Genomic DNA, 25,690 nt, shown 5'->3' with positions numbered 1-25,690 from the left:
TACTATGTCAGAATCCACTGATTTCTGAAGTAGTCAGCAAAGCGCAGTGAATATAGTTCGCCAAAGTAAATGTTTTCGATTTTTTTTTGTTTCGGACCATCGCCCACGCTTCCCATGACGTCAGAGGACCACGAGAGCCAATCAGTGACCTGTCTCCGTCGACACAATTTGGGACAATGCAATTGTAGTCAGGCTTTGAAGCACACAAGTCTCAAAAGGTCACCAAACCAATAACTTAAAAATGTTTACCCCGGGCTTCTTTTGATAATTCATATTTATCATGAAAACAAAATATATTGTCAATTTGTGTAACTGTATGAACGTTTAAAAAATATACAGTATATCCTTAAAAAGAATGTCTCAGATTCAATGGTATATTATAACCGTTTAATTTGGACCATTTACAACAAACCGCACATCAAATTGAAGGTAAACTAACCTAGTTTTCCAAACAAATGTTCAATATGTGCACCTTTAGTTATACGGCACACATCCAATCTAAAGTCCAATTCTTCCCACACTTTGGTTAACACGTCCGGAGTAATGGAAACAATAGCCTCTTCAATTCTGTCTCTCAACTCTGGCATATCATTAGGTAGCGAAGGAACGTAGACACGATGCTGTGTAAAGCCCCAAAGGAGAAAATCCCATGATGTTATGTCAGAAGCAGAAGCAGGTCAGCGAAAAATAGCTCTGTCGTCTCGACCATTACGACCAATCAAACTGTTAGGGACTTGGACGTTCAACCACTCTCGTACAAAGAGATTCCTTTGGGGAGAGGCTTCATCCTGTTGCCAAATTTGGTTTACATGTTCACCCTATACTAATTGCAGAAAGAGCCATTCTTTCGCGCTGCAAGCGAGAAAAGAACAAATCAGTATTCGAGTAATGCGCTTATCTTCTGAGATACTCATGAATTGTGACTGAAGCAATAATACTCTACAACGATTTCAGTTGATACTATTAATATTTTATAACTGGGACGTTCTATCACAAACTACTGCATTATTAAAAAAATAAAAAAAAAGTAGGCTTCTTTGTGTCTTTAACAGTTTTCGTATCACTTATCTTCAAATGTGGTCCTCGGAAAGTTAAGTTGGAGAGTACGTGTATTGCGTAGTTCACAAACCGGGTTACCGTCATAACCTCAAATGTGAGAGATTGCACGCCGTGTTGATAGCGCCGTGGAGGGGGTAGCGGGCTAGGAGAAAGCAGCTGGACGGAGCAACTCGCAGCTCGCACTCCGGCAGCGATGGCCAAGGCGCGAGGCAGGAGGCAGCTGTGGCCGGCTGTTGCGCCCCTCTACCACCAGGAGCGCTACCAGTTCACCCCAGCGCTGCAGACGCCAGCCTACAACCAGCTCGGTGAGCTAGCCTGGACTGCACCAGGGAAAAACTGTAGTGAAGGAGCGTGCCTAGTACAGGGGCGAAGCCAGGGGGGAGGGGGGGGGGGGTTAGGGGTTCAAACACCCCCCCCCACCCTAGCACCAAATTTTTAATTAAATTTCTTATTCATCACTCAAACAAATTTCATATTAAAAATTAATAAAATTCTTACCATTACAATATTTAAATTTAAGTACCGAAAACTGCTAAAATAACACTATTTTACACCTTAAAATCCAAATTTTTCCGGGGGAGGACCCCTGGACCCGCGCTTTAATAGGGGGGGGGGGGGGGCATGCTTCTTAACACCCCCTATACACAAATCCTGGCTACGCCACTGGCCTAGTATAGCCGTTATATTGTGACTGTTATCTTTATAATTTGTTTTTTAAAAGAAAATCAATGGGAACATTAAAATCTCATTAGAACGCCACCGTTTTCCACGTATAACACATGATTTGTCGTGTGAAAAGAAAACTATTTTTTTAAATTTAATTTTTTCATAGTTGTTTTTAATACGAAAATTTCGTTATAACACTTCATAATGTTATTAAATGTGTATAAATAAATATCGAATTGGTATGTAAGACATGTTTGCAAAAACACTCTTACAACATGTAGTACTTTTGTGCATGAGATAAATCTGGCCTCAGCGGGGTGTAAATACATTATTGTAACTCTCTAAATATTACACAATAATTAATCCTTCCAGGTTAATATCTCTGTAACCTATGCAGCTAGGTTGCTAGAATTTTCTCACTCTTGTTTTTTTTATTTTTACCGTGGAGGGGAGGGCCCGAGCCCGGACACCAGGAACCACTGCCCAGGGAGGCGCGACTCTACAGGTGGAATGTGGCCACCAAAATCTCAAAAATATAATCTTTTTGATTTATTGTGTTTCTGAGGTCGGGTTATGGTGGAAAATGTGCCCGAGGTTCGACTTTCTCCGCCTTTAAGAGGAGGAGGAGAGGGGGGGGGGGGGGGGGGGTTAATGACCCTAAATTTCGAAAACTTTGATACCATTTAACTTAAATGTTCTATAACATTTTTTTTAAAGATGTAGTCATCACGAAAATAAATGTACGAAATTAATAAAAAATATGAACTAAAAAATTTTCAATCAGAAAAAAATAATATTATTTGTAATTTTTTTTATCCACTAATTTTAGGGTATAGTCAATACGAAAATTTTAGCATATAAATATTTCGAAAATATTAACATACCTATAGTAATTACGAAAAAAAATTATATGAATTTAGTAACAAAAATGAACTTAAAATTAGCAATGGGGTGCTGGATATCATTTGTCATAAATTTTCTATTACTAATTTTACAAAATTTAGGTAGTAGCCATTTCGAAAATGAAAGAAGAGCGCGCCCCACGCTTTCAGTTGTACAGAGCTGTGGTGCATTTATTTGGCTGTCGGACGAAAAACTTAATTTTAGATGAGGCTGAGGTTTCCTCAGACGGGGTTGGATCGGTGTCGGATCCGGACCAGTGGTGGCAGTGGTGGCTGCTATGCTCGGAGGGAAGCCTTCATTTCACAGACGAGAGAGCCACACCCGAAGTTCCCCGAAGTTCATGCTCGCTTTTTTTTCCCCCGTTCCATCTCATTGTATAAACCGGTGTGGCATTCAATTTTGCGGTCGATTAGGATAGGTTAGCTACATTATAAATACTTTAAAACATCGCGGATGGTTGGTTATGAGAGGTAGGTATAGCTACATTAAAAAATAACTGTAAAATCATTTTATGGTTGCTTAGCAAATAACTTTTTTAATATGTAGCTATCCAGGGCTAGGAAACCGTTTACATGATTTCACAGTATCTTAAATGTGGCTATCCTAACCAAATCAACCGTCCACGATGTTTTAAAGTATTTATAATGTAGCTAACCTAACCTACAAAATAAAAACCCGAAGATGCACGATCGGGCGTTTGTCTCTCTCGTCTGAGAAAAGAAGGCTTGCCATGCTCGGAGCGCACTCAAGAGGAGTGGACGTGGTGTGCTGCTGGCCTGCACAGCCGGTGGAGGCGGGTAACCTCGGCTGGATCACGAGTTACTGGGTGACCGAGGGGTCCCAGGGACGTGTCGGTACTCCCCGGGCCTCGCCCCGGGGGTAACCTGGGGTCATACGGCTGGTTCGGCGGCGCCCATGTTGGCGTGGGTCTCCTCAACCTATCGACGCGTGTGGCTGCTCGGCTGTCGACAACAACACCGCGTTCGGAAACGGCGTATCCCTTTCTCGGTTCCCGGAGCCCCATGCTGTTGTTGGAATTCATTCCAATTTCGGACATGTAAAAGAACCATCTTTCACTCCTCGGGTTTGCCCCTCTGGGAGTAGTTACCAGGGGAGCGGATAACACGGTGTTGTAGACCGCGAGAAACTCGCCTCTCATCGTCCATAGAGCACATTATTCTTAGACAGAACTTTATAATACAAAGAAGCTTTTTTAAAATTGTATCTGAAAAATTGCATTTTTTTAAAAGCAAAAAAAAAAAAAAAGATTGAATGAAAATTTTAGAAATACAGTTTCCTGTTGCATTTCATCAAGTGCGTCATTTGTGATTATTCAATTTTCACTTCTAAGGAACCGTAGCAGAAAGAAGCCATCTTTGTTTCAACTTATTTGGGCAGCAATTTATTTATATATTCATAATATTAAAATTTTTTGGCTCTGTTTGAGCAAAACCAAAAATGTAATGAACTGTCTTGTTATTGATAGTGACCGGCAGCTACAAATAGTTTCTCCTGAGAAATAATAATTGGTGTTTACCATTGAATTATTTTTTAAGTGACACGTCTTTAGGCGTGTTATAAAAAATTGAAGGCGTGCATTTTTATGATGCGCACGCACCATGCCATGAAATTTTCACGGGCTGAAAAAATGCTAAATACAAATAAAAATTACACATTTGCATTTAGATCATGTACTTTCGTGGATATTGAATACTGATTCATATAATTAAAAAGTTATATTTTTTGCGAATATTAGTGAAAGAAAATGTTTTTATAAAATTTTTGAATATTAGGTTATGTTCCCGTATGTATAATTTATTTACATTATAAAAGATCATTTAATTATATAAGAAATAATTAAAATTAATACATTAGAATAAATATTTGGCATATGTATTGATATAAATTATAAATTAAATATATCTCGGTTATATTACCAAAATAATTAATTTTTTTTAACACGTTTTGTATTAATTTATTTCAATTTGATCAAATTTTTACTTTACCGGCCGTATTTATAATGTCACTCCAGTCCTTTTACAGTTTTATTTCTATTAATAATTGCATGCAAAATCTATTGATTTTTTTGACGCCAATCAAGTATAACTTCTAACGCGCGGTTAACCCCCCCCCCCCCGGCCCAGATTGACCACAGCTGTAGTGAGCAAAATTAAAAATATCAAAAAGTATCATAATTAAATAGCAATATGTATATACATCTCATGGCCACCACAAGGGTGGGGCTGGGTGGACCCCTAGGTCCAGGGTCCAGGCCTGTTTATTATTAAATGTTTAATTATTATAATTTTTAACAAACTATAAAAAAATTAAATATTTTTTTATCCAATGAAATTTTAGAAGATTTTACCCACCTACAGCTAATTTTATTTTTCTGTAACTATTTTAATTTTTATCTTAGTGTGTGAAACGAATATAAATTCTCCTTGTGATTATTTTAAAGTAAAATCATTTTATAAAAAAAGCTTAGTCTGGACTTAAAAAAAATAGTAACCATAATTATACCCTGTATTTTCAGGTTATATAACATTCTAACAAGAGTGTAGGTAAGAAATAACAATGCAATTATAATGTAGCACGGTTGGGGGGGGGGGGGGGGGGGGGGAAATCGTCTCCGATCCTGGGTCCAAGGCCCGTAGTCGATAGAGACCGGAAAAATTCGCGAATTCATTTTGTGATATATTAGAATCCAAACAACTAGGTATACCTTTAAATTGCTTCTGTGATTGGCTCACAGTTTATCAGAAGGACATTGAGCCAATGATAAAACCTTCAACCAAAAGTATCGAATCACAAGCATCTCAGTTGACATGTCTCACGAGTCAATAGCCAACCAGCAGGTGTAATTTGCCTGCTTGTGTAGGGGATTGCGAAGTCCATCCTAGAGGTCACTGAAAGCTTTGAATATATATACTGTATAGAAGTCGCCAGCCCAGGTTAAAATTTCTAATACGGTTTGAGGTAGTTGGTTAATTCACCGCCGCAATCGCCACTATCTCTAGGGCATCGACTTGTGGTGGTCCCTAGCGGACAAGTGTCGAACTCTTCAAACACCCCTTCCCCAGACCTTGAGCTGCAGTGAATGATAGCTGGGGGGTGCGGGGAATGACAGCGGGCGACAGTGCTGCACTCTAACGTTTAAATAACAACTAAGACGATACAGGGCGTTACGGCAGCGCACTGCAGCGGTGAAGTTCCCAAGCTGCTCATCATACGCTTCTGAAAAACGTAGAGTAAATCCTATCCACTCGCGACTTCTATACAGTATATATATTCAAAGCTGAAAGTGCGAATTTTTCCAGTCTCTATTATTCGAATGCGGGGGCCATGATTACATCCACACGTCTAGCAGCGGTGTCTGCGCGGAGGGCGACAGAGTGGTCCGTGCAAGCGGCTGCGTGGCAAGTGAAGCAGCGACCTGCGTCTCCCGCGAGTGTGAAAGCTGCCGATGCTGCGTTCCAGCGCGAAGAAAGTTATCTGCGAGCCGCGTCTGTGCAGGCCGGCCCTGCAACGAGCGTGACGCCTGAGCTACACTAGCCCCGTCAGCCCGCTTAGCTCGTCCGTCATTTCAGAGCCGACAACTGTTGAGAAAACAACCATTTTTGAAAAAAAAATCTTTTGTATCGATATTAGTTAAACAATTACTTACATCTCATTAAAATAATATTTTTTCTTCACCATGGTATGTTTTTTCTTCACATATCCAGAGTTACCATGCGTAAATAATACACTCCCGTGTATTATGACCCGGACCGTTTATGTATAATAAAAAAAAACAGCGTTTGAAAATGCGTTCAAAAGCAAGTTAAGAAATAATTTTGGAAGCAGCAAAAAAATCAAACAAGCTTCCAATAACTTCTAATATATATTAACACTTGACATGCAGAACACCTTGATGAGACATTTGAAGTTATGAAGATTCGTTTTTTTTGACTTTTAGTATAAATGTAAACGTATTAACCAGTAATATTTTTGATAACAATTTTTCTTCCGGACAGCCCGACTACAGACGTCAGAAGAGCAGATGCAAATGTGAAACAAACACGTGCGTCGTGATGGCACATGAAGATGTCAAGTGAAGATGGCGGCGGGAAGAAGGGCTCCACGTAGGGACCGGAAAAATTCGCGGATTCCTTTCAAGACAGGCTGGAATCCAAACTCGTTTAGCTTAATGCTGCGTGAGTGATTGGACCGCAATTTACCCGGAGGACTCTGAGCCGATGGCAAACACTTCAACAAAAGAAGTATCGAATCATAAGAATCGCAGTAAACAGGTGTCCCGAGTCGGTAGCCAATGACCAGGTGATAGTTGCCCGAGTACATAGAGAATCGTGGAGTCTATCCTAGTGGTCATTGAAACCGCGAATTTTTCCAGTCCCTAGATCCACGTGTGCCGGCTCCCCAGTCTGCGAGCGGTGAGGAGGGGAGGGGTGAGGGTGACATTGATAGCAGAGGGGAGGGGGCAAGCATGACCCCCACATTCGTTTACGGGCTCTGGGGACCCATGATCGGAGACGTCACCCCCCCCTCCCTTTTATGCTACATTATAATTAGAGACTGGAAGAATTCGCACTTTCAGTGACCTTTAGGATAGACTTCGCAATCCCCTACACAAGCAGGCAAATTACACCTGCTGGTTGGCTATTGACTCCGTGAGACGTGTCAACTGATGATGCTTGTGATTCGATACTTTTTGGTTGAAGGTTTTATCATTGGCTCAATGTCCTCCAGATAAACTGTGAGCCAATCGCAGAAGAAATTTAAAGGTATATTTGTTTGGTTTCTAGTATACTTATCACGAAATGAATTCGCGAATTTTTCCGGACTCTAATAATTATAATTGCATAGTTAATTTCTTACCTACACTCTTTTTTAGAATGTTATTTAACCTGAAAATACAGGGTGTAATTATGGTTACCTTTTTTATAAGTCCAAACCAAGCTTTATGTATAAAATATTCAATGTGTTTTTCTAGTTTGTAAACCATTATAATTAGAGGCCCGGAAAATTCGCGGGTTCATTTCGTGTTATGCTAAAATTCAAATAGTTATACCTTAGTGCTGCTTCTGCCATTGGTTCACTGTTAATCTGGAGGACTGAGGGCCAATTAGAGACCCTCACTCGTAGAAGTGTCGAATCACAGGCCACCCAGTCGAGACGACTCACAAGTCAGCAGCCAATGAACAGTTAGCATGTCTCTAATTATTAGAGTCCCGGAAATTTCGCGGATTCCTCTGGCCTCAGGATAGAATTCAAAGTTATAGGTGTGCTCGACCCATGTTTACTTTCCCATTGGTTGATTTTCTTAACGAGAACATTGTTATCCTTGTTATTTGGCGCTACCTGATTCGCTTACTTCTCTCCTAGCTGGACATCGTTGGCTCACGGTCGTAGAGGGGGCGTGTCCAGATAACTGCGGTCCAATCATGAACACAGTGCGACAGCGTGGAGGTTTGCATTCTAGCTCACGACTAAAGGAATCCGCGAAATTTCCGTGGCTCTGCTAATTGTAACAGCTGAGCATGGGCCCGGGACCCAGCCGAGGCAGGCGAGCGGGTTGCCCGCTGCACAGACCGGCCGCTGCGAGGCGCTGGTGTCGCAACACGCTCCAGCTGTGCCCGCCCCCAGACGTGTTGCGTCACGCGACCGGCCCCTGGACAGCCGGCCTCTCACCGCAGTACTCCCGTCTCGAGCTCATTCCCGAGTTATCACACCGCTCAGCGTCCATTCAAACATCGACAATCAAGCCACTGGACCGGGCCTTCGACCCCAGTTGAAATATCTGCGCTTCTTGCGTAAAAGGGGGGTTAAGTCACAAAATGGTTAATACATAGTGATATTGGATTATTTACTTTTAAAAATTGATAAGGGAGATTAGAGACATTATTTTAAAACAATCAACGAGTTTCCAAAGTCCTAAAGCAGTTAATAAGGCTAAAAAAAAATTGACTTCAAGAAACCTGATAATTTTCAATCGCCGATTTTCTCAAAAAACTATGGTTTTGGACACACACTTCATGGACTAATGGCCCAGTCGGTTCGTGTTTATATAATTATGTTATGAAACGATTCTCGTAGAATACACGTTCGAATATATATATATATATATATATATATATATATATATATTTAATTTTTGCTTGCTTGTGTTTTTAACGAACCGTGAACCAGTTGGACCCGCGCGGCATATCCGAGAGCGCGCTGCTGGTGACGTCATGCGCAGCAAAGGACGGGTTTTCGGCGAGAACCGGACCGCTTCCACCTTCCCTTTCCAAAAGCCGTGGACCCGGTGCTGACGTAACACTGGTGCTGTAGCGCCTGCTGAGCTGCAACCCGCACAGCTCACATGGCTCGCGGGCTTGCCTGGCCACGTGGCGCACTGCCGGTGACGTCACGCGCGGCCGACAGCCCTTACTATATGACCGTGTGGCGGACATAGAGAAATGAAAGAAACTAGCTGCTCGTGTGTCTGTGAGCTACCTCCTATGGTTTTCTAATATAAAACTGAGTCCACCCCAGTGGCGTAGCTAAGGTGACTGGCGTCCCCTTTAGGATTGAAAGTAACGTGAAACCGTCGCCCCCCCCCCCCTTCACCGGCACCAAAAATAACTTAGACCTGGAGGCCCAGTATGGGTAGTATGTCGCAGATGACCAATCTAACCTAAAAAAGATAGCAAATTAAAAAAAAGTGATTACGTAACAGCATGACGTATCCTGACAATTCTCAACTCCATGGCTCCCGCGCTAACAGTGGCGTCGTGTGACATGAGGAGCGTGCCTTGACATGCTTCCCGCGAGGCTGCATTGTTGCGACTGCGCTCCCTGGCGGCAGGCCTGTATGCTCGCTGCGGGGCCGCGCCGCCCACATAAGCGCGGGCCGGGGCCCCACTCGGAGCAGTGCAATGGCAGCTCCCAGCTCAGGTGAGTACCCGCACACCCGGGCACACACGCGGTGCGCAGAGCTTCAGGGAAAAACAACGCAGAGCATTTCAGAGTTCACTGAGGGCCGAAAAAGTACTTTTGATTTCGGATTGAATTTTTAAACTGTATTTATTAGAAGAGTGAAAATAGTTAAAACGCGTGTTTTCAGAGTAATTTTTAGACGTTAAACAACCGGTACAGATTCTTGAAAGCACTTAAGGGACTTGCATTACACCTTTATCTTCAACTCTCTGCCATATATAATGTCACGGTCACCGCTCATACGCACGACGAGAAGACTGCGCGCCAGTCCAGAGGAGACACCGCGCTAGAAGCAACAGCGAGCGTCGCGCTTATCATCCCGCCTCGCCGACACACATACGCCCCTGACGAGGTGGGACTGGCTGTAGCACATGCGAATTTTTCAACATTTTGTAGATCTTTTAGTGTTGTAAGCCACTAGAAAGAACGTCAAACGGTGGTCAAGTTTATGGCTGAAAGTGCAATTTCCCCAAAAGTGGACGTGGTATCTCATGTCTCCAAGGTATACACACATACACATACATACATACGGTGTAATCGTTACTTTAGCGATAGCTGTAAACATGAGCCTAGCATAACTTGTAATCTTTCGAACGAAAACTCTATTAGCAATTTACATAATTTCGTTTTCTTCTCAGGGTATACTCTTGCTTTAAAAAAAATCTTGGGGTTCCCCCCCCCCCCCCAAACTAGCCCTGATGATAAATAGTAGCGTGAAGCTGGCGTAATTTACATTTTCCCAGCGCTGAGATGCAGCGCCGTGTAGACTGTTCTCGAAGAAGGCTTGCTGGCCCACAGAGTATAAGCGAGTGTGTAGTTGATGTTTTTCCAAACCTAAATTTAATCTAGGCAGGGAAGACTTAAGGTCTAAGCCTATATACCTAACTATGCAGGGTTTCAGTCATGCAGCATACGTCGTGTGCCTTGTTCGGAGATTGTCAGCCATGGCAGCCACCATCTTAGATCTGGAATACAACTAGTTACGTTTGGCGCAGGTAAAAGGGAGAATCTTGGGCGAAGTCATGCCTGAGCAAGCAGGTTGGTTACAGGAAACAGAAGGAAGAGTGACTACTAAGCAGGGACACGGCTGCCCACAATTGTTTCTTCGGTGAAGACTTCAATCGTTTCCCACCTGGCTGCCGGTCAGCCTAACATTGTATTAAGAAGGGGAAGAAGTGTAACACTAATTATTTAAATTAATCGGACCTAATTATTGGTGCCGTTTAATTCAACACTTGTTAACAAAGACAGTTTCTAAGCTTTATACTTCACCTAGAGGTGGGTCGAAAAGTATCAACCTGATACTTTGGCACTGATACGCGCCTGTATCAGTAACGGAAAACGAGTACACTTGAAAAGTATCAGAGACTTTAGTATCAGTTCAGAATTCAGCTGGAACAACACCACGGCCAATGAATACAGTACCCGATCGCAGATGACGGTCACTTGGGCGGAGCTTGTGAAAGGGGAGGGAGCAGGAACGACGAATAAGGGATAAAGAAGGGAAAGAATGTAGGGGAGGAAGCGCAGGGGAAGGCGTTGAAGCCTTGAAGGAGAGGCGCAAAGCGATATTGTTACAAGCAGGGCTGCCACTCATGGGTTTTTCCACCCAGATCTGGGTTTTTCCAATGGTGTTTGGGTTTCTGGGTTTTTAAATAATGAATTCCAACAATTCTAGGTTTTTTATAATTTTAATTATTTTTATACCTAAAACAATAATAAAGGTAGTAGCTACTGTATCTGTTGCAATATCTGTTTGATAAATGCAAACAAGTCTATGTGTTTCACACACAAAAATACATATAAAAACAAAACTAGTTTTCAAGAAGCTAAGTCGAATATTAAATTAGACACATTCTTCAAAGAGGCTTGCAGAACACAAAACCAATGCAACAATTAACCTTCAAACCAATCTTGTAGAATCAGACTCTGAATAAAGACTAACGTACATGATGCAGTTTTATAAAAACAATTACCGGTTCAAAGGATGCAGTGATGGTGTTTGTTTTGTCATGTATATATTTGTAGGTTTTTTTATGATATGTACTGGTCCAAGAATTACTTATACAGCCATTTTGCTGCAGTGTAATTTTCTTGTATTGGTTGTATTTAACCGTTTTCAGTCTTGTAAGGTAATTAATTGTTTTATATTAAAACCAGTTATGTTTATATTTTTGAATTAGTACGCAAACATTTTCAACGATAGCATTTTAGACGCATCTGGGTTTTTTACCCATGTGTCTGGGTTTTTTTGTAGGTTGTCTAGGTTTTTCATGAATATCAGAGTGGCAGCCCTGGTTACAAGTCGTTTTGTTTATTGTCCTACTTCAAAGTACGCTCAGTGCGCAGTGCGTGCACCGTCTCGTTCAATAATAAAACTAATGAAATTTTAATATTAAAAAGTACATTAATACAAGATATAATATTTATATTTGTGCACCTAACAGCTATGAAAATGCAAATAAATTCTCAGTTGACACTAATAACAGATGTAATCAACATATGAACTTTCTTTTTTCGAAAACAATTAGTAACTAGTGTTTTCATACATTAAAAGATTACGATTAGTGAGCATACTATATCAATGTTTACGTTTCAAATGTTTCTTCAGATTAGTCGATGATGATTTATAACTCAGTTTTTGTTTACACAAATTACAATTAGCAAACTCATTATTTTCCGTAAAAAAATTCCACACAAATGAAGTCTTTTTCGTGCACTTATCCATTCCTTATTTCACTATAAAGATACTAACTACAAAGCATGACAGCCCGCAACAATGTACATGGTGATACACGGCCAGGACGAACTGCAGTGAATGTTGAACTGATTGATACTGGCTGTATCAGGCGGGCATGAGAGTAACAGAGGTAGAGAATTACCGGGCGTGATAAATAATGTATCAGATTCTCCTTCCGGTCGCACGGTCTGCGTACGCGGAGCTTTGTTGCCTCCTGGGACCGTCTGATACAGAAGTATCAGAGACTTGTACCTAGGTACATTACTGTATCAGTATCAGGTTGGGACTGATACCGAAAATTGCTGTCCCAACCCACCTCTAACTTCACCGAACACGTGATTCCTTTATTACAAATAATGAAAAAAAAATATATATATATATAATTATATATATATAATGAGCTATCATATAATATTTAGAATGTCTTACGAAATTTAAACAATTTTAATTTAATTTAATTTGCATGTCTTTAGACACTTTCAAAATGGCAAGTATAGTGTGATAACCATTCTTAAATACAATTTGAAAAATTGAGACTAGGTTGCAGGAATAAATATAAATTGTTACAATAAACATACACAGAAAATATTATTGACAGCAAATAAAAATTGCTACATACCTGCACAAATGGTGTTTCCGAACACACAAGTACGCACGTAGCACTAACGCCCCTATATCCTTTAGCAAGTGCAGTCATAATGGAAAGGACGCATACTTTTTAAGGGATGGTTCATATCAGAATACTTTTATTGCTAGCACCATCTATTCAGTGTTGTCGGTACTACTGTGTTCGCAGCTTTGATGAGTCGCGATATCCACGGAGATTCAGCGAGACGCAAACAGCAACCATTGTTAAAAACAACTACAATATTATAGCATGGATATTATAAAATATTTGGCGTTAAAAATAAAACCTTGGTTATGAAATCCGGAATGTTAAAAATACTTATAACGAGCATTAAATTCTCATTATAAGTTTACCTATCGGTAATACCTAATTTTATTTACATTTTTTCTTAGAGTGGTTTTTGAGTTATAACTTAATTTACTTACGGTTTCAACGAATTCTAAGCAAAAACTCTGAAGCAATATTATGTAGTTACAAGCAATATGAAACAACCATTCGGAAGTTGATGTATAAGAAAACGCATTGATGTCACAGCCCTAGAAATATATTAAAATATTTATAATTCCCATACATTTATAAGGTCTTCGGTAGTATAGTGGTCAGTATCCCCGCATGTCGCGCGTAAGACCGAGGTTCGATTCCCCGCCGGGGAGGTTTTTTTTATTTGTTTAAAACAAATTTCCCTCTAAATACTGTTTCGTGTGGGAATACAGGTCGGTAAATTATAGCCAAATTAATCAACTCCAATTTATTTATCAACTAATATAATTGACAATTTGTTTACTTAAATTGCAACAATCTGAATGACTATACACAAACTAATGATAATTTGAGTAAGTCCACAGTTCTGTCCCCCGCACTGGAGCTCGGCTTGACAGAGGCTGTCTCTACTACCCTTACCGCGCACATCGGCCCCTGCCTTGAGCTACTGTCTCGTCCGCCGCGCACACAACACCGGCCCCGGTGATACGAATCCCGTCTCTTCTCTCAGCTCGCAGGTTGGCACTCCCAAATGTCGCGTGATCAACTTCGCCGACTTTATTCTCGACGTTGCCAGAGCAATGGCCGAGGTCACACTAGACCGGACTCTGGGGCTGGAGAGGGGGGAGTGGCTGTCAGAAAGTGGCCTGCTAATGGAGGGTTCTTGTAGTTGCAAGGGGAGGGACGGCTACCTCCAAAAGGAGGCGAGGCCTTCACCAGGAATCCACCGGCCGGCCTTGCCTCGTCTCTAGCAGCCTTGCCTCGTCTCTAGCAGCCTCGCAACAATACTTATATTATCTTTGAAAGATTTTTGAAATGGGAGTGCATGACTGGATGTAAGCTTTTGGACATACGCCATTGCTAAGCACGTGTATGTTTGTAGAAGAAAAATACAAAAAACACTAATCAAGCAACAGCAAAAAACAAATTAAGCACAAATTGCTGTTGCTTAATTTGTGTTTTTTTGTCTTTTGGTTTTTTGTAGTTTTCTTCTACAGACATACATGTGCATAGCAATGGCTTATGTCCAAAAGCTTATATCAAGTCAACAATACTTATGTTCACAAAATGAAACATACATTAGAAATTTAAGTCAACTGGAATTTATCTACACGTGTAAGCTAGGCTCTCCACTGATGCAGTGTTAAATTAACCACGTTACATCTGTAATTTCAATCACAAAATTATATATATGGTTTGTTTTCTTTCAGGATATTTATGTCGATGTGATTTTATTTGCCATGTTGAATGACTTCGAAGTTCACCACACGCAAAATGTCTTGAAAGTAACAAAAATGCGTGGGTTGATTGTTTTTCCCCCCCCCCCCCCCCTGCTTTCATGTGTAAACAGATTTTGCCCACTCGAAGTCACTTCTTGTAGAAAATAAACAAAACAAAAGCGAGCTTCAAACAAGCTGCAGCGCAGTACCGAGACAGGTAGACTTGCTCTACTGTAGAGGCGCGAGGACTTCAGGTTTCCATTCGGCAGGGAAGTGGACTCTGACTTGAAGCATGTACACTACTGCTGCTTTATAGTGATGGGTCGTTCGTTAACGATTCGTTCAAAAAGAACGAATCTTTGAGAGAACGAAATCTTGCGATTCTTTCGCGATGTAAAGAACCGGCTCTTTGAGAGCCGGTACCTTGAAAGATTCGGAAGAACGAAAACGCGGAGAGAACGAGAGAACGAGATGAGAGAACCGGCCACGCGCCCGGTCTGATTCGTTCGTGAAATGATTCATGACGTCAGGAGTCTGAAGAATTAGTAATCACAGCGTGAGCATGTTCATAAGAGCAAACGATAACTGATCAAATAAAATAGGGTAACATGAAAAGTATCTATACCTGAAAATGTCAACTGTTAAGTAGTGGTTTAAAATTGCGTTTTCACATTCACATACACAAATCTGGGGAAAAAAAAAAACATGAATTAAAAATAACAGGGAAAGTAACTACAAATGTTCACACTTACCATTTAGGTGTTAATTAATGTACCTACTTCATTTTTCTCTCTTCATACTGAATCGCAGTAGTAGTATTCAATTTTTGTCTTTTTTTCTCTAAATGTGTTGGTCTACATGTAAACACTTTACTCTCTCTAGAGTGTAAATAGCCTGTATATTAATATTTGTAACTTAAAAAGTAATACAATATAAATAATCTTGTTTCATATACGCAACTGTGATTCACTGGCTACGAAAAGCAATGTTCAAGTACTAGCTATAATAGTGCGATTACAAATTAAAGTTAAGAAAGATCACTTTCGTACCTAACATTCTTAGATTTAATGCTCCCGTATTATATAGAATCACTGCATGAAGCATTTGCAGCGATCAACAGTCAATAATTTTATAACAGTCAGTATACAACTAGACGTTTGAAATTTCATTTACCCATACAGAGTAGATAAAGATAACCACCCACGCGATCCAGCCTCCTCTCGTTATCGGGTCACGCGATAACGAGGGGAGGCTGGAAGCAAACACGTAGCCAATACTCTAAAGGATGAACGAGTTACGACACCTGATAAAAGAGCCAGATCCTATTCACAGAAAAGAACGAAATGACCGAGATGAACGAATCGTTCTGTACGAATCTTTCACGGTACTGATCCGAAAGTACCGGTTCGGTCAAAAGAACCGTTCTGCCCATCACTACTGCTTTACGCTAGCGCTGGAGCACAGAGCTCGCTAATCATCCTGGACGCCTATGAGACAGTAATGAAAGGATCGCATGAAAGGATAACAAATGGAAAACACTTCCATCGTTTCCCACCAGGGAAGAAGTGTATCAATTATTTAAATTAATCGAACCTAATTATTGCTGCCATTTCATTCCACACTGTATACTTACACTGGACACTTAATGCCCTAAATATTTTAATTAAATATCTTTATCATTTTAATCGCGTGTCCTCGGATACACTCAAAATTTCAAGGTTAGTAATATTCATTCTTATTATAACTTGCAGACCAGGTTGCAAGAATAAATATAAATTGTTACAATAAGAATACACAGAAAATATTATTGACAGCAAATAAAAATTGCTACATACCTGTACAAATGGTGTTTCCGAACACACAAGTACGCACGTAGCACTAACGCCCCTATATCCTTTAGCAAGTGCAGTCATAATGGAAAGGACACATACTTTTTAAGGGATGGTTCATATCAGAATACTTTTATTGCTAGCACCATCTATTCAGTGTTGTCGGTACTACTGTGTTCGCAGCTTTGATGAGTCGCGATATCCACGGAGATTCAGCGAGACGCAAACAGCAACCATTGTTAAAAACAACTACAATATTATAGCATGGATATTATAAAATATTTGGCGTTAAAAATAAAACCTTGGTTAGGAAATCCGGAATGTTAAAAATACTTATAACGAGCATTAAATTCTCATTATAAGTTTACCTATCGGTAATACCTAATTTTATTTACATTTTTTCTTAGAGTGGTTTTTGAGTTATAACTTAATTTACTTACGGTTTCAACGAATTCTAAGCAAAAACTCTGAAGCAATATTATGTAGTTACAAGCAATATGAAACAACCATTCGGAAAGTGATGTACAAGAAAACGCATTGTCACAGCCCTAGAAATATTAGTAGAGTATACGCAGTCCTCGGTAGTATAGTGGTCAGTATCCCCGCCTGTCACGCGGGAGACCGGGGTTCGATTCCCCGCCGGGGAGGTTATTATTTATTTGTTTAAAAAAATTTCCCTCTACATACTCTTTCGTGTGGGAATACAGGTTGGTAAATTATAGCCAAATTAATCATCTCCACTTTATTTTTCAACTAATAGAATTGACGGTTTTTTTCCCCTTAAATTGTAACTATCTGAATGACTATACACAAACTACATAATGAAAATTTTAGTTAAGTCCACAGTTCTGTCCCCCGCACTGGAGCTCGGCTTGACAGAGGCTGTCTCTACTACCCTTACCGCGCACATCGGCCCCTGCCTTGAGCTACTGTCTCGTCCGCCGCGCACACAACACCGTCTCTTCACTCAGCTCGCAGGTCGGCACTGAGAGATGTCGCGTGATCAACTCCACCGACTTTATTATCGACGTTGCTAGAGCAATGGGCATGGTTACACCAGACCGGTCTACGGGGTGAGGGGGGGGGGAGTAGCTCCTAAAAAGTGGCCTGCTAATGGAGGGTTCTTGTAGTTGCAAGGGGAGGGACGGCTGCCTCCACAAGGAGGCGGGGCCTTCACCAGGAATCTACCGGCCGGCTTTGCCTCGTCTGTAGCAGCCTCGCAACAATACTTATGTTCACAAAAAGAAACGTACATTGGCAGCTTAAGTCAACTGGAATTTATCTACACATGTAAGCTAGGCTCTCACACTGATGCAGTGTTAAATTAACCCGTTACATCTGTAATTTCAATCACAAAATTATATATATGGTTTGTTTTCATTCAGGCTGTTTATGCCGATGTGATTATGTTTGCCATGTTGAATGAATTCGAAGTTCACCACACGCAAAATGTCTTGAAAGTAAGAAAAATGCGTGGGTTGATTCTTTTTTTCTGCTTTCATGTGTAAACATATTTTGCCCACTCGAAGTCACTACATGTGCTAGAGAAGAGAGTTAACTGTTCATTTTTTTCCATTCATATTACATCACGCAGGTTACACTCGAACGACAGCTACATTCCTACTGTAACCTCTCAACCTTCGACTAAAGCACGTAACACTACCAATCAGAAGTTTCTGCGTCTGTATTTCACGGCAGAATTGCACCATTTTTTAAACCTACAAAAAACTAAGCTTACTTTGTGACTAATTCTTTAATTATTTTATTATTGTCTAGGGTATGTGAGAAATGCCCTCAGTAACAAGAAATTGCAACGTTTGGGAGTGGTGCACTCGATTACAATTTGGCAGAAATTTTAGAAAATAAAATTGCGGAAATATAATATGGCAGCCAGTGTCAAAATCATCTTAGATGTCCGCCGTTACGCCACAATACAAGATGGCCATAGGAAGACTCATTTCTTCAACGAAAACTAAGAATGCATTAATGAGTTTATGATATAGCTAACATATAGATAGATATTTTATCAATATCTATACAAATTGTCACAAATGTAATGCAAAAACTCTTCAACCTCATAGTTGAAAGTTTAGAGTTACTAAAGTGTGCAAAGATATAAGAAAATATGCGTACGTTCAGAAGTATTGGAAAGTATACGAAATTATGCACTTCTGCTGCCATTTGTAACCGGCTGTAAACATGTTTCATTTCAAAACATTTTATCTAAACCCTGCACCATCCATCAATATTTGTTAAATACGTTAAATATTTACGTTACACAAGATAACACCTTTACATACTCACTTCCGTGACCCTGTGATACTAATATTACTCTACCAGCTGTAAAAATGTTTTCGTTTCAAAAGTTATATTTGTACACGCTCTAAGTTGGAACTGACTTATCCTGGGTTGCAAGGCGAGCGAGGCGTTTGCTGGGTGGTTTCGACAGCAGTCTCGCTTTTGCCGGTCGCCGCGCGGAATACTTGCTGGCTGGACATTTGAACCTGGGTTTCACTTACCGCGAACAGCAGTTAAATGAAAGGTCTTGGCATCGCACTCTGGTCCACTTTGTCAACCCTCCTCTCCCACAATAGCTTCCACAATTGCCACCAACAAGCCAGATCATGGAGCTGTGTAGGAGAGCGACAGTGTTTCGAAGCATAGGACTTGTTCAAGATTAACTACAAGAAGAGGGGCACACAGGGGAAAAAAAAAACTATTACAATAGACTCCTTTGTAACCAGTTTTCCAAGGAGTAGTTTATGTATTACAAGAAATATATTTTAACTGTGTGAAACACATGGCTATAGTGATTTCTGCATACATGGAATTCGTTTTACGGAATAATAATGCTTTATGTTGTGTTATTATGCTTATGCAAGTGCGTAGTTCAGGGAAGGTGTGGCTAGTGCAGGCAGAGGGACAGCCACAAGCAGAGCAGAGGGTGACGGAGGTGTGGCTAGTGCAGGCAGTGGGACAGCCACAAGCAGATCAGAGGGTGACGGAGGTGTGGCTGGCGCAGGAGCGCTGTGGCTGCCGTGGCTGCTGGCGGCGGGACTGGCCACCACCAACTACCAGCAGGCGCCGCGCCAGGGCCTCACGGAGCTGTACCGCTGGAAGCAGGTGGACCTGCAGTACCCCAGCCCGCAGGAGCACGCCGCGGCGCTGTCCTCCGGGGAGTTTGTGCCCGCCAACAACCTGCCCCTGGGGCTGGACTGCTGGGGGGACCGCGTGTTCCTGACGCTCCCTCGCTGGAAGCCCACGGGGGTGCCCGTCACCCTAGCCACGGTGCCCCGGTCCGGTGGCGGGGAGTCCCCGCCGCTCCGCCCCTATCCCAGCTGGGCGTGGCACAGGGGTCCCGGCTGCGAACGCCTCACCTCCGTCTTCCGCGTCAACGTGGACCCGTGCGGCCGGCTGTGGGTGCTGGACTCTGGCCTGGAGGACGTGGCCTCCGGGTCGCCGCGCCAGCGCTGCCCGCCGCAGCTGCTCGTCTTCGACCTGGCCACCGACACCCTCTTGCACAGGTACACTCACACCTCCTGCACTCTCCTTGTCTGGTCCTGAACACCCTCGGGCGCTTGTACCTCCACACCTCCTGCAGTCCTCTAGAGAACACCCTCCTACTGTTGCCCCGAGACCCTCGTGCGCAGGTACCCTCTCACCTCCTGCAGGCCAATAGAGACCACTCTTCTTGTCTGGCCTCGAACATTCTCGGGCGTTTATACCTTCACACCTTCTGTAGTCTTCTAGAGAAAACTATCCTTCTCTGGCTGTGATACCATCGGGCGATTGTACATCCACACCTTCTGTGTACTCTGAGGGCCTGTGCAGTTTTTCCCTTCACCCTTACACCGCGACAGTCAGTGGCGAGTCTCCGCAGAACTCCTCAGAGGAGTTGCGGCCCTCCCGTCCGTCACTGCCCGGGAACTAGCCCGGCAGTGAGTTAGTGCATCTCAACCACCATCCATCACTGTCACGGAGCGAACTGGCACATTGCCAAGACACTGGACTCGCTCTCCGGACCCCGGTTCGAATCCGGACGTCATGGGTTCGTGACATCGTGCGTCGTTTCGCCTGTCGACAGATATTTACAAAACTGGAATGCCAATTCGTATTACCTCCTAGCTCTGAACCCTATTGGGGATGCTGGATGTTGTGGCTGTAAATTTCTTAAATTGTCCATAGTTTCAACTTCCTATCTGGTTTCCATCAGGGCGTTCGGAGCTTTGGCTCCATGCAATAATATCCTAATTTCCCGGTAATTCTACATATACTTCATTAAACTACAATTTTCATTTTATAATATTGTGTTCTCTCGGCTACATTTCAGTTCTCTTCTGAAAATCCTTCCTTTGTATTCGTTATCCATCTCCTTCAATTATCCAGCTTTTCTGCAGGCTGATACATCAAGCTTTCTCCTTTTTTAAATGAACAATTGTTGTATTCTCTTTTCCATATTTTCTTCTTCTTTTTAAGGTTTCGTAACAATAGTGATATAATCTTCTTCTCAGATTGGTACATTGTTCTTCGTTCATCCCCGTTCGACCGTCAATTTATCCTTCCTGTTATTGTTGTGCTGTTACCATTATTAGTCAGGATGACCACCTTTCCCCAATCAGTACTATTGTAGAGATCCTTCTTTCATCTACTATATCCATAAACTTCAATTAACTAGCGTTTATGTGAACTGCTACATTAAGTCTTTTTCCCTCCTTTTAAATATTTTGTTTCTTTTCTTATTTTGCTTCCTTTTCCTTCACTGTAGGTATGTGCTTGTCAGAATTTTGTCACGTTACTGAACACTCCTCTTCGTTCATCCCAGCCCGAATGCCTGTCCATCCTTCCTACTCATGTTATAGAAAATGTTATAGAAATTGAAATGATAAACTTTTGGTGAAACCCAAATATTATTGCCCGTGTCTCAGGGTGTGTTCAAAAACAAAAGCGGTCGAATTTACGATGTCGATAACATAAAATCAAATAACAAATGCACATTTCGGAAATTAAACTGTAACGTTGAACGAATCCGCAACAATTCCGTGTGTCTACTTATACATTTTCGTTTCCAATAAGATAATGCAATCTTGTTGGTCAGGATGATCTCCTCTCCCAAATCGGTACTCTCCTAGAGATCCCCTGCATCCGCGGACCGGCAGATCAGGTTGTTGCCCGCAGGTACCGCCTGCCCCGGGAGCAGGTGAAGGAGGGCTCGCTGTTCAGCAACGTGGTCGTCGACGTGCGAGCCGGCCGCTGCGACGACGCCCACGCCTACCTCGCCGACGTGTGGCGCTTCGCGCTGGTGGTGTACCGCCTGCGGGACGACACCTCGTGGCGGGTCGACCACCCGCTCTTCTTCCCCGAGCCGGCGAGCTGCCGCTACGACGTGCACGGCCTGGTGTTCCGCTGGACGGACGGCGTGTTCGGCCTGGGGCTGTCGCCGGAGGAGCGCGGGGACCGCACCTTGTTCTTCCACGCCATGTCGAGCGGGCGGGAGTGCGCCGTGCCCGCCTCGGTGCTGAGGAACCAGTCCGCCGTGGACGAGATGGGGGACCTCTTCGCGCAGCTGGGCGAGCCGCGCTACCCGGACAGGGCGCAGGCCTCCGCCTCGGGCGTGGACCGCCGCGGCGTGCTCTTCTACAACCTGGTGAGCCGGGATGCCGTGGGCTGCTGGAACACCCGCCAGCCCCGCGGCCACGTGGCCGACCTGCAGGGCGTCGTGGCCGCAGACGGCGAGGCGCTGCGCTTCCCCAACGACCTCAAGGTGGACCACGGAGAGCGCCAGGCCGTCTGGGTGCTCAGCAACAGGCTGCACCAGTTCCTGTACGCGGAGCTCGACCCCGCAGAGCACAACTTCAGGGTGCTGACTGGCTGGGCGGACGAGCTGACCCGGGACACCGTGTGCGACCCGGACTACGTGGACGTGCCCCCTCGGGAGGACCTCGCCCCCCGGCTGGTGTGCCCCGTCTAGACCTCCTATCTCAGGTGTGCTGATCTCCTAGTCCATCGGCACAACCTGATTATCCTAGCTGGGCACCGTAGGGTCACGCTCTCATAGAGGCCCAATCAGGAACACGGCGCGAGGTTTGCATTCTAACATGCGATTAAATGATTCCTAGGAATTTCCGTATCTCTAAACTTAAATCATTGTTAGGGGCATGCATTTTTCGCGAAATAATATGCTCACTCATTAGACTGCAACAAGGTATACCCTCTCTAGCGACTGCTCCCTTGTGATTGGCCGCCGTCTGCGAGAGGAAGACATCGCCCTGTCTGGCCGGGCCATTCAGCACTGGATGGCTGTGATTGGTGCGCCTACAGTACACCTGCACCTTGAATAAACCCAGTCAACCGCGAGACACAGACAATGCTACAGAGTTTTAAGACACAGCTGGTGGGGAACATCTTTTCGCGAAAATTACAAGGTCCTACTCATTGTTGCTATTCTTAGGAGATGTAACAGTTTCAAACGAATGCAGTATTCGTCACCTTAAATAAGGTGGCCATAGTGATTTAAACCACCCGTCGGTTAGATTTTGCCAGTCAACCGACTTGACCAAGGATTTTCCAGCCCTAAATTTTATGCATCAATAGAAACCTTATACAAATTCACGGATTTGTTTCAAGATAGTCTAAAATTAAAACAGTTATACCCTAGTGCTGCCTCTGCTATTGCCTCACAGATGGGACAGTGAGCAACACTCGACCAAAGCTGTATGGAATCGCAGGCTGCTACGTTGGGACGTCTCACAAGACAGAAGCCAATGAGAGGGGAAATGTGGAAATGTGGAGTCCATCCCGGGGGCCATTGAACCAGCGAATTATTCCATTCCCTAAAGATAATGTTGTAATGTATACATATCCATTGCTTTGACGATTGAATCGTAATTGTTCGGACACTCCCCTACACGACTTTGGGCCAGTCAAATGCCAGCTAGCAGTGGAGAGGCCCAATCACAACCACCTACTACAAATAAGGAGGGGGAGGGGGGAAGGGTCCCTACAGTAAGGAGTCAGCGAATGTGTAGGAACTGGCAAATACAGCACGTTCAGTGACATTTAGAATGGACTGCAAAAATAACATGTGCACTCGGGGAAAATTACTCACGCTCATTGGCTACTGATTCACAAGACCAATTAATTAACTGGGCTGCTAGCTGTTTGCTACTTCTTTCGTTGAAGGTTATGCATCGTCTCAGAGTCCTTCAACTTGACTGTGGCCCAGTCATAGCAGTTTGTATTCTAACCTATCCCAAAACGAATCTACGAATTGTTCAGGTCTCCACCAATATGAACACATGTGTTGGTGGAGTACGTATAAATAGTGCAGTGAATTTTAGGCTGACAACAAATGAATCCACGAAATTTCCGTGTCCCTGATTGTATATAAACATCCCCCCCCCCCCCCCTGAATTTTTCCCGTTATAAAAAATTATTCTAATCATAAGATTGTTACTATTGATAATCTCGTGAGTTCAGAATGCTTCAGAATGAAGGCGCTGATAAACTTTAGATGAGTTCGGAGTCTAACCTATCCCAAAATGGTTCCGCGAAATTTCCAGGTGTCTTTAATACCGCAGGAATATCTTGTACGGTCTTTGATATATTAAAAAAAGGAAAACCTTTTTTTTTGCAATGTACATGAGTAGAATAGCCGTCAGATCTGGGCGGTTCATTTGCAGTCATTAAACTGAGATTCTGTGTTATTTTTTAGTGTTGAATTGTTTCCCCATGCCACTAATAATACAAACATGCTCTCAATGTGTACTGATTTTTTATGACTAGAATTATGTAAATTTCACATATTAATAGAGACCTGAATAATTCGCTGATTCATTTCGTGTTATGCTAAAATTCAAATAATTATACCGTTGTGCTGCTTCTGATATTGGTTCACTGTTAATATGTAGGACTCTTGGCCAATTAGAGACAATCAATAAAAAAAAGTATCCAATCACAAGTTACCCACTTGAGACGCCTCAAAATTCAGCACCCAATGAACAGGCGGCGTTTGCCCAAGTAGGCAGAGGATCGTGGAGTCTATCCTGAAGGTCATTGAACTCGCGAATTTTTCAGGTCCCTACACATTAATTTGGTCTCAAGCGAGAATGCGACACACTTGCACCGTGTTCCTGATTGGACCGCAGTTGTCTGGACACGCCCCTCTGCGACCGTGAGCCAATAACGATCAGCCAGGAGAGAAGTGAGCGAGTCAGGTAGTGCCAACCAACAAGGACAAAAAAAAATGTTCTCGCTAAGAAATAGGCCAATGGGAAAACAAACAAGGGTTAAGCGCACCTATGTCTTTGTAATCTCTACTGACGTCAGACAATTTCGCAAATATTTCCAAGACTCTACACTGTAATTTCTTGTTTTAAAAAGAACATAAATATGCATGTAAAATTACAGATGTTTGTGTTGTCCCAGTGCCTCCTGTAATTAAAGATGTATGTAAACCCTTCCTTGAATAGCTTTCCAGTATTTACTGGAAAGTCCAATTACTGAATATTTGATTATCTTTTCCTTGGTTCAAAAAAAATTCTGCTTGAATAAAACATCGACTAAAATATAAAATGATACGCCAATTTTCAGTATTATCTCGAAGAACGTACTTCATACATGCAAAAATAACCACATCCTTGTGTTGTACAAAGTGACAATATTTCTTGGCCACTGGTTTCAGCAGGAATCTGTTGTGAAAGTACAGAACAAGTGTTCTCTGTGTATTCTGCGGACTTCGGGTCAGCGCGACTCTAGTTTTGCTCGCCTGCGGAGCGCGCTCGAAGACCCATCAAATCATTCATGTAACGATTTCATAGACTTTAACGCACACGTAAAACACATTAACTTGCTTTTTTTTTTCTGGAGCTATAGAGAGTGAAACAGTTCAAAATATTTTATGATAATCAGACTTCTCGTGAGATGTGTTTCCTGAGAGATGTTCTTGAACACTTCTTAATTCTTATTTTCAATCAAACATTTCAGCCAGGAACAACAGGAACTGTCCATGCTGAGCAAATAGAACCTAATTTTTGTATCCGTGTGTAAGGTTGAGCTATTTATCTACGGAACTTTCATTTACATTGACAATAAGTGAAAATAATATAAATAAATTTGTAATTTTAAAATAAACTGTACTTAATGCACTGTATCTTATTTTTACAATACAAAAGGCACTGGTACTTAA

General features: G+C 42.5%; 1 protein-coding gene and 1 non-coding gene across 2 annotated transcripts; both read left to right on the top strand.

Moving 5' to 3' along the window:
• The first annotated feature begins 1,104 nt into the window (after positions 1–1,104).
• LOC134541132 (protein yellow-like) lies at positions 1,105–23,912 on the top strand. The gene is made up of 3 exons (XM_063384320.1): positions 1,105–1,364; positions 19,529–20,030; positions 21,682–23,912. Exons 1-3 carry the CDS (start codon positions 1,253–1,255, stop codon positions 22,472–22,474), a joined length of 1,407 nt encoding a protein of 468 aa, XP_063240390.1. The 5' UTR covers positions 1,105–1,252; the 3' UTR covers positions 22,475–23,912.
• On the top strand, positions 17,082–17,153 carry Trnad-guc (transfer RNA aspartic acid (anticodon GUC)). Its single transcript has one exon. It is a non-coding gene; the product is annotated as a tRNA-Asp (tRNA).
• Positions 23,913–25,690: the final 1,778 nt, after the last annotated feature.

Source organism: Bacillus rossius, chromosome 18 (genome assembly GCF_032445375.1).
Source record: "Bacillus rossius redtenbacheri isolate Brsri chromosome 18, Brsri_v3, whole genome shotgun sequence".
NCBI classification, from domain to species: Eukaryota; Metazoa; Arthropoda; class Insecta; order Phasmatodea; family Bacillidae; genus Bacillus; species Bacillus rossius.
This window is presented reverse-complemented; position numbering and strand designations above follow the sequence as displayed.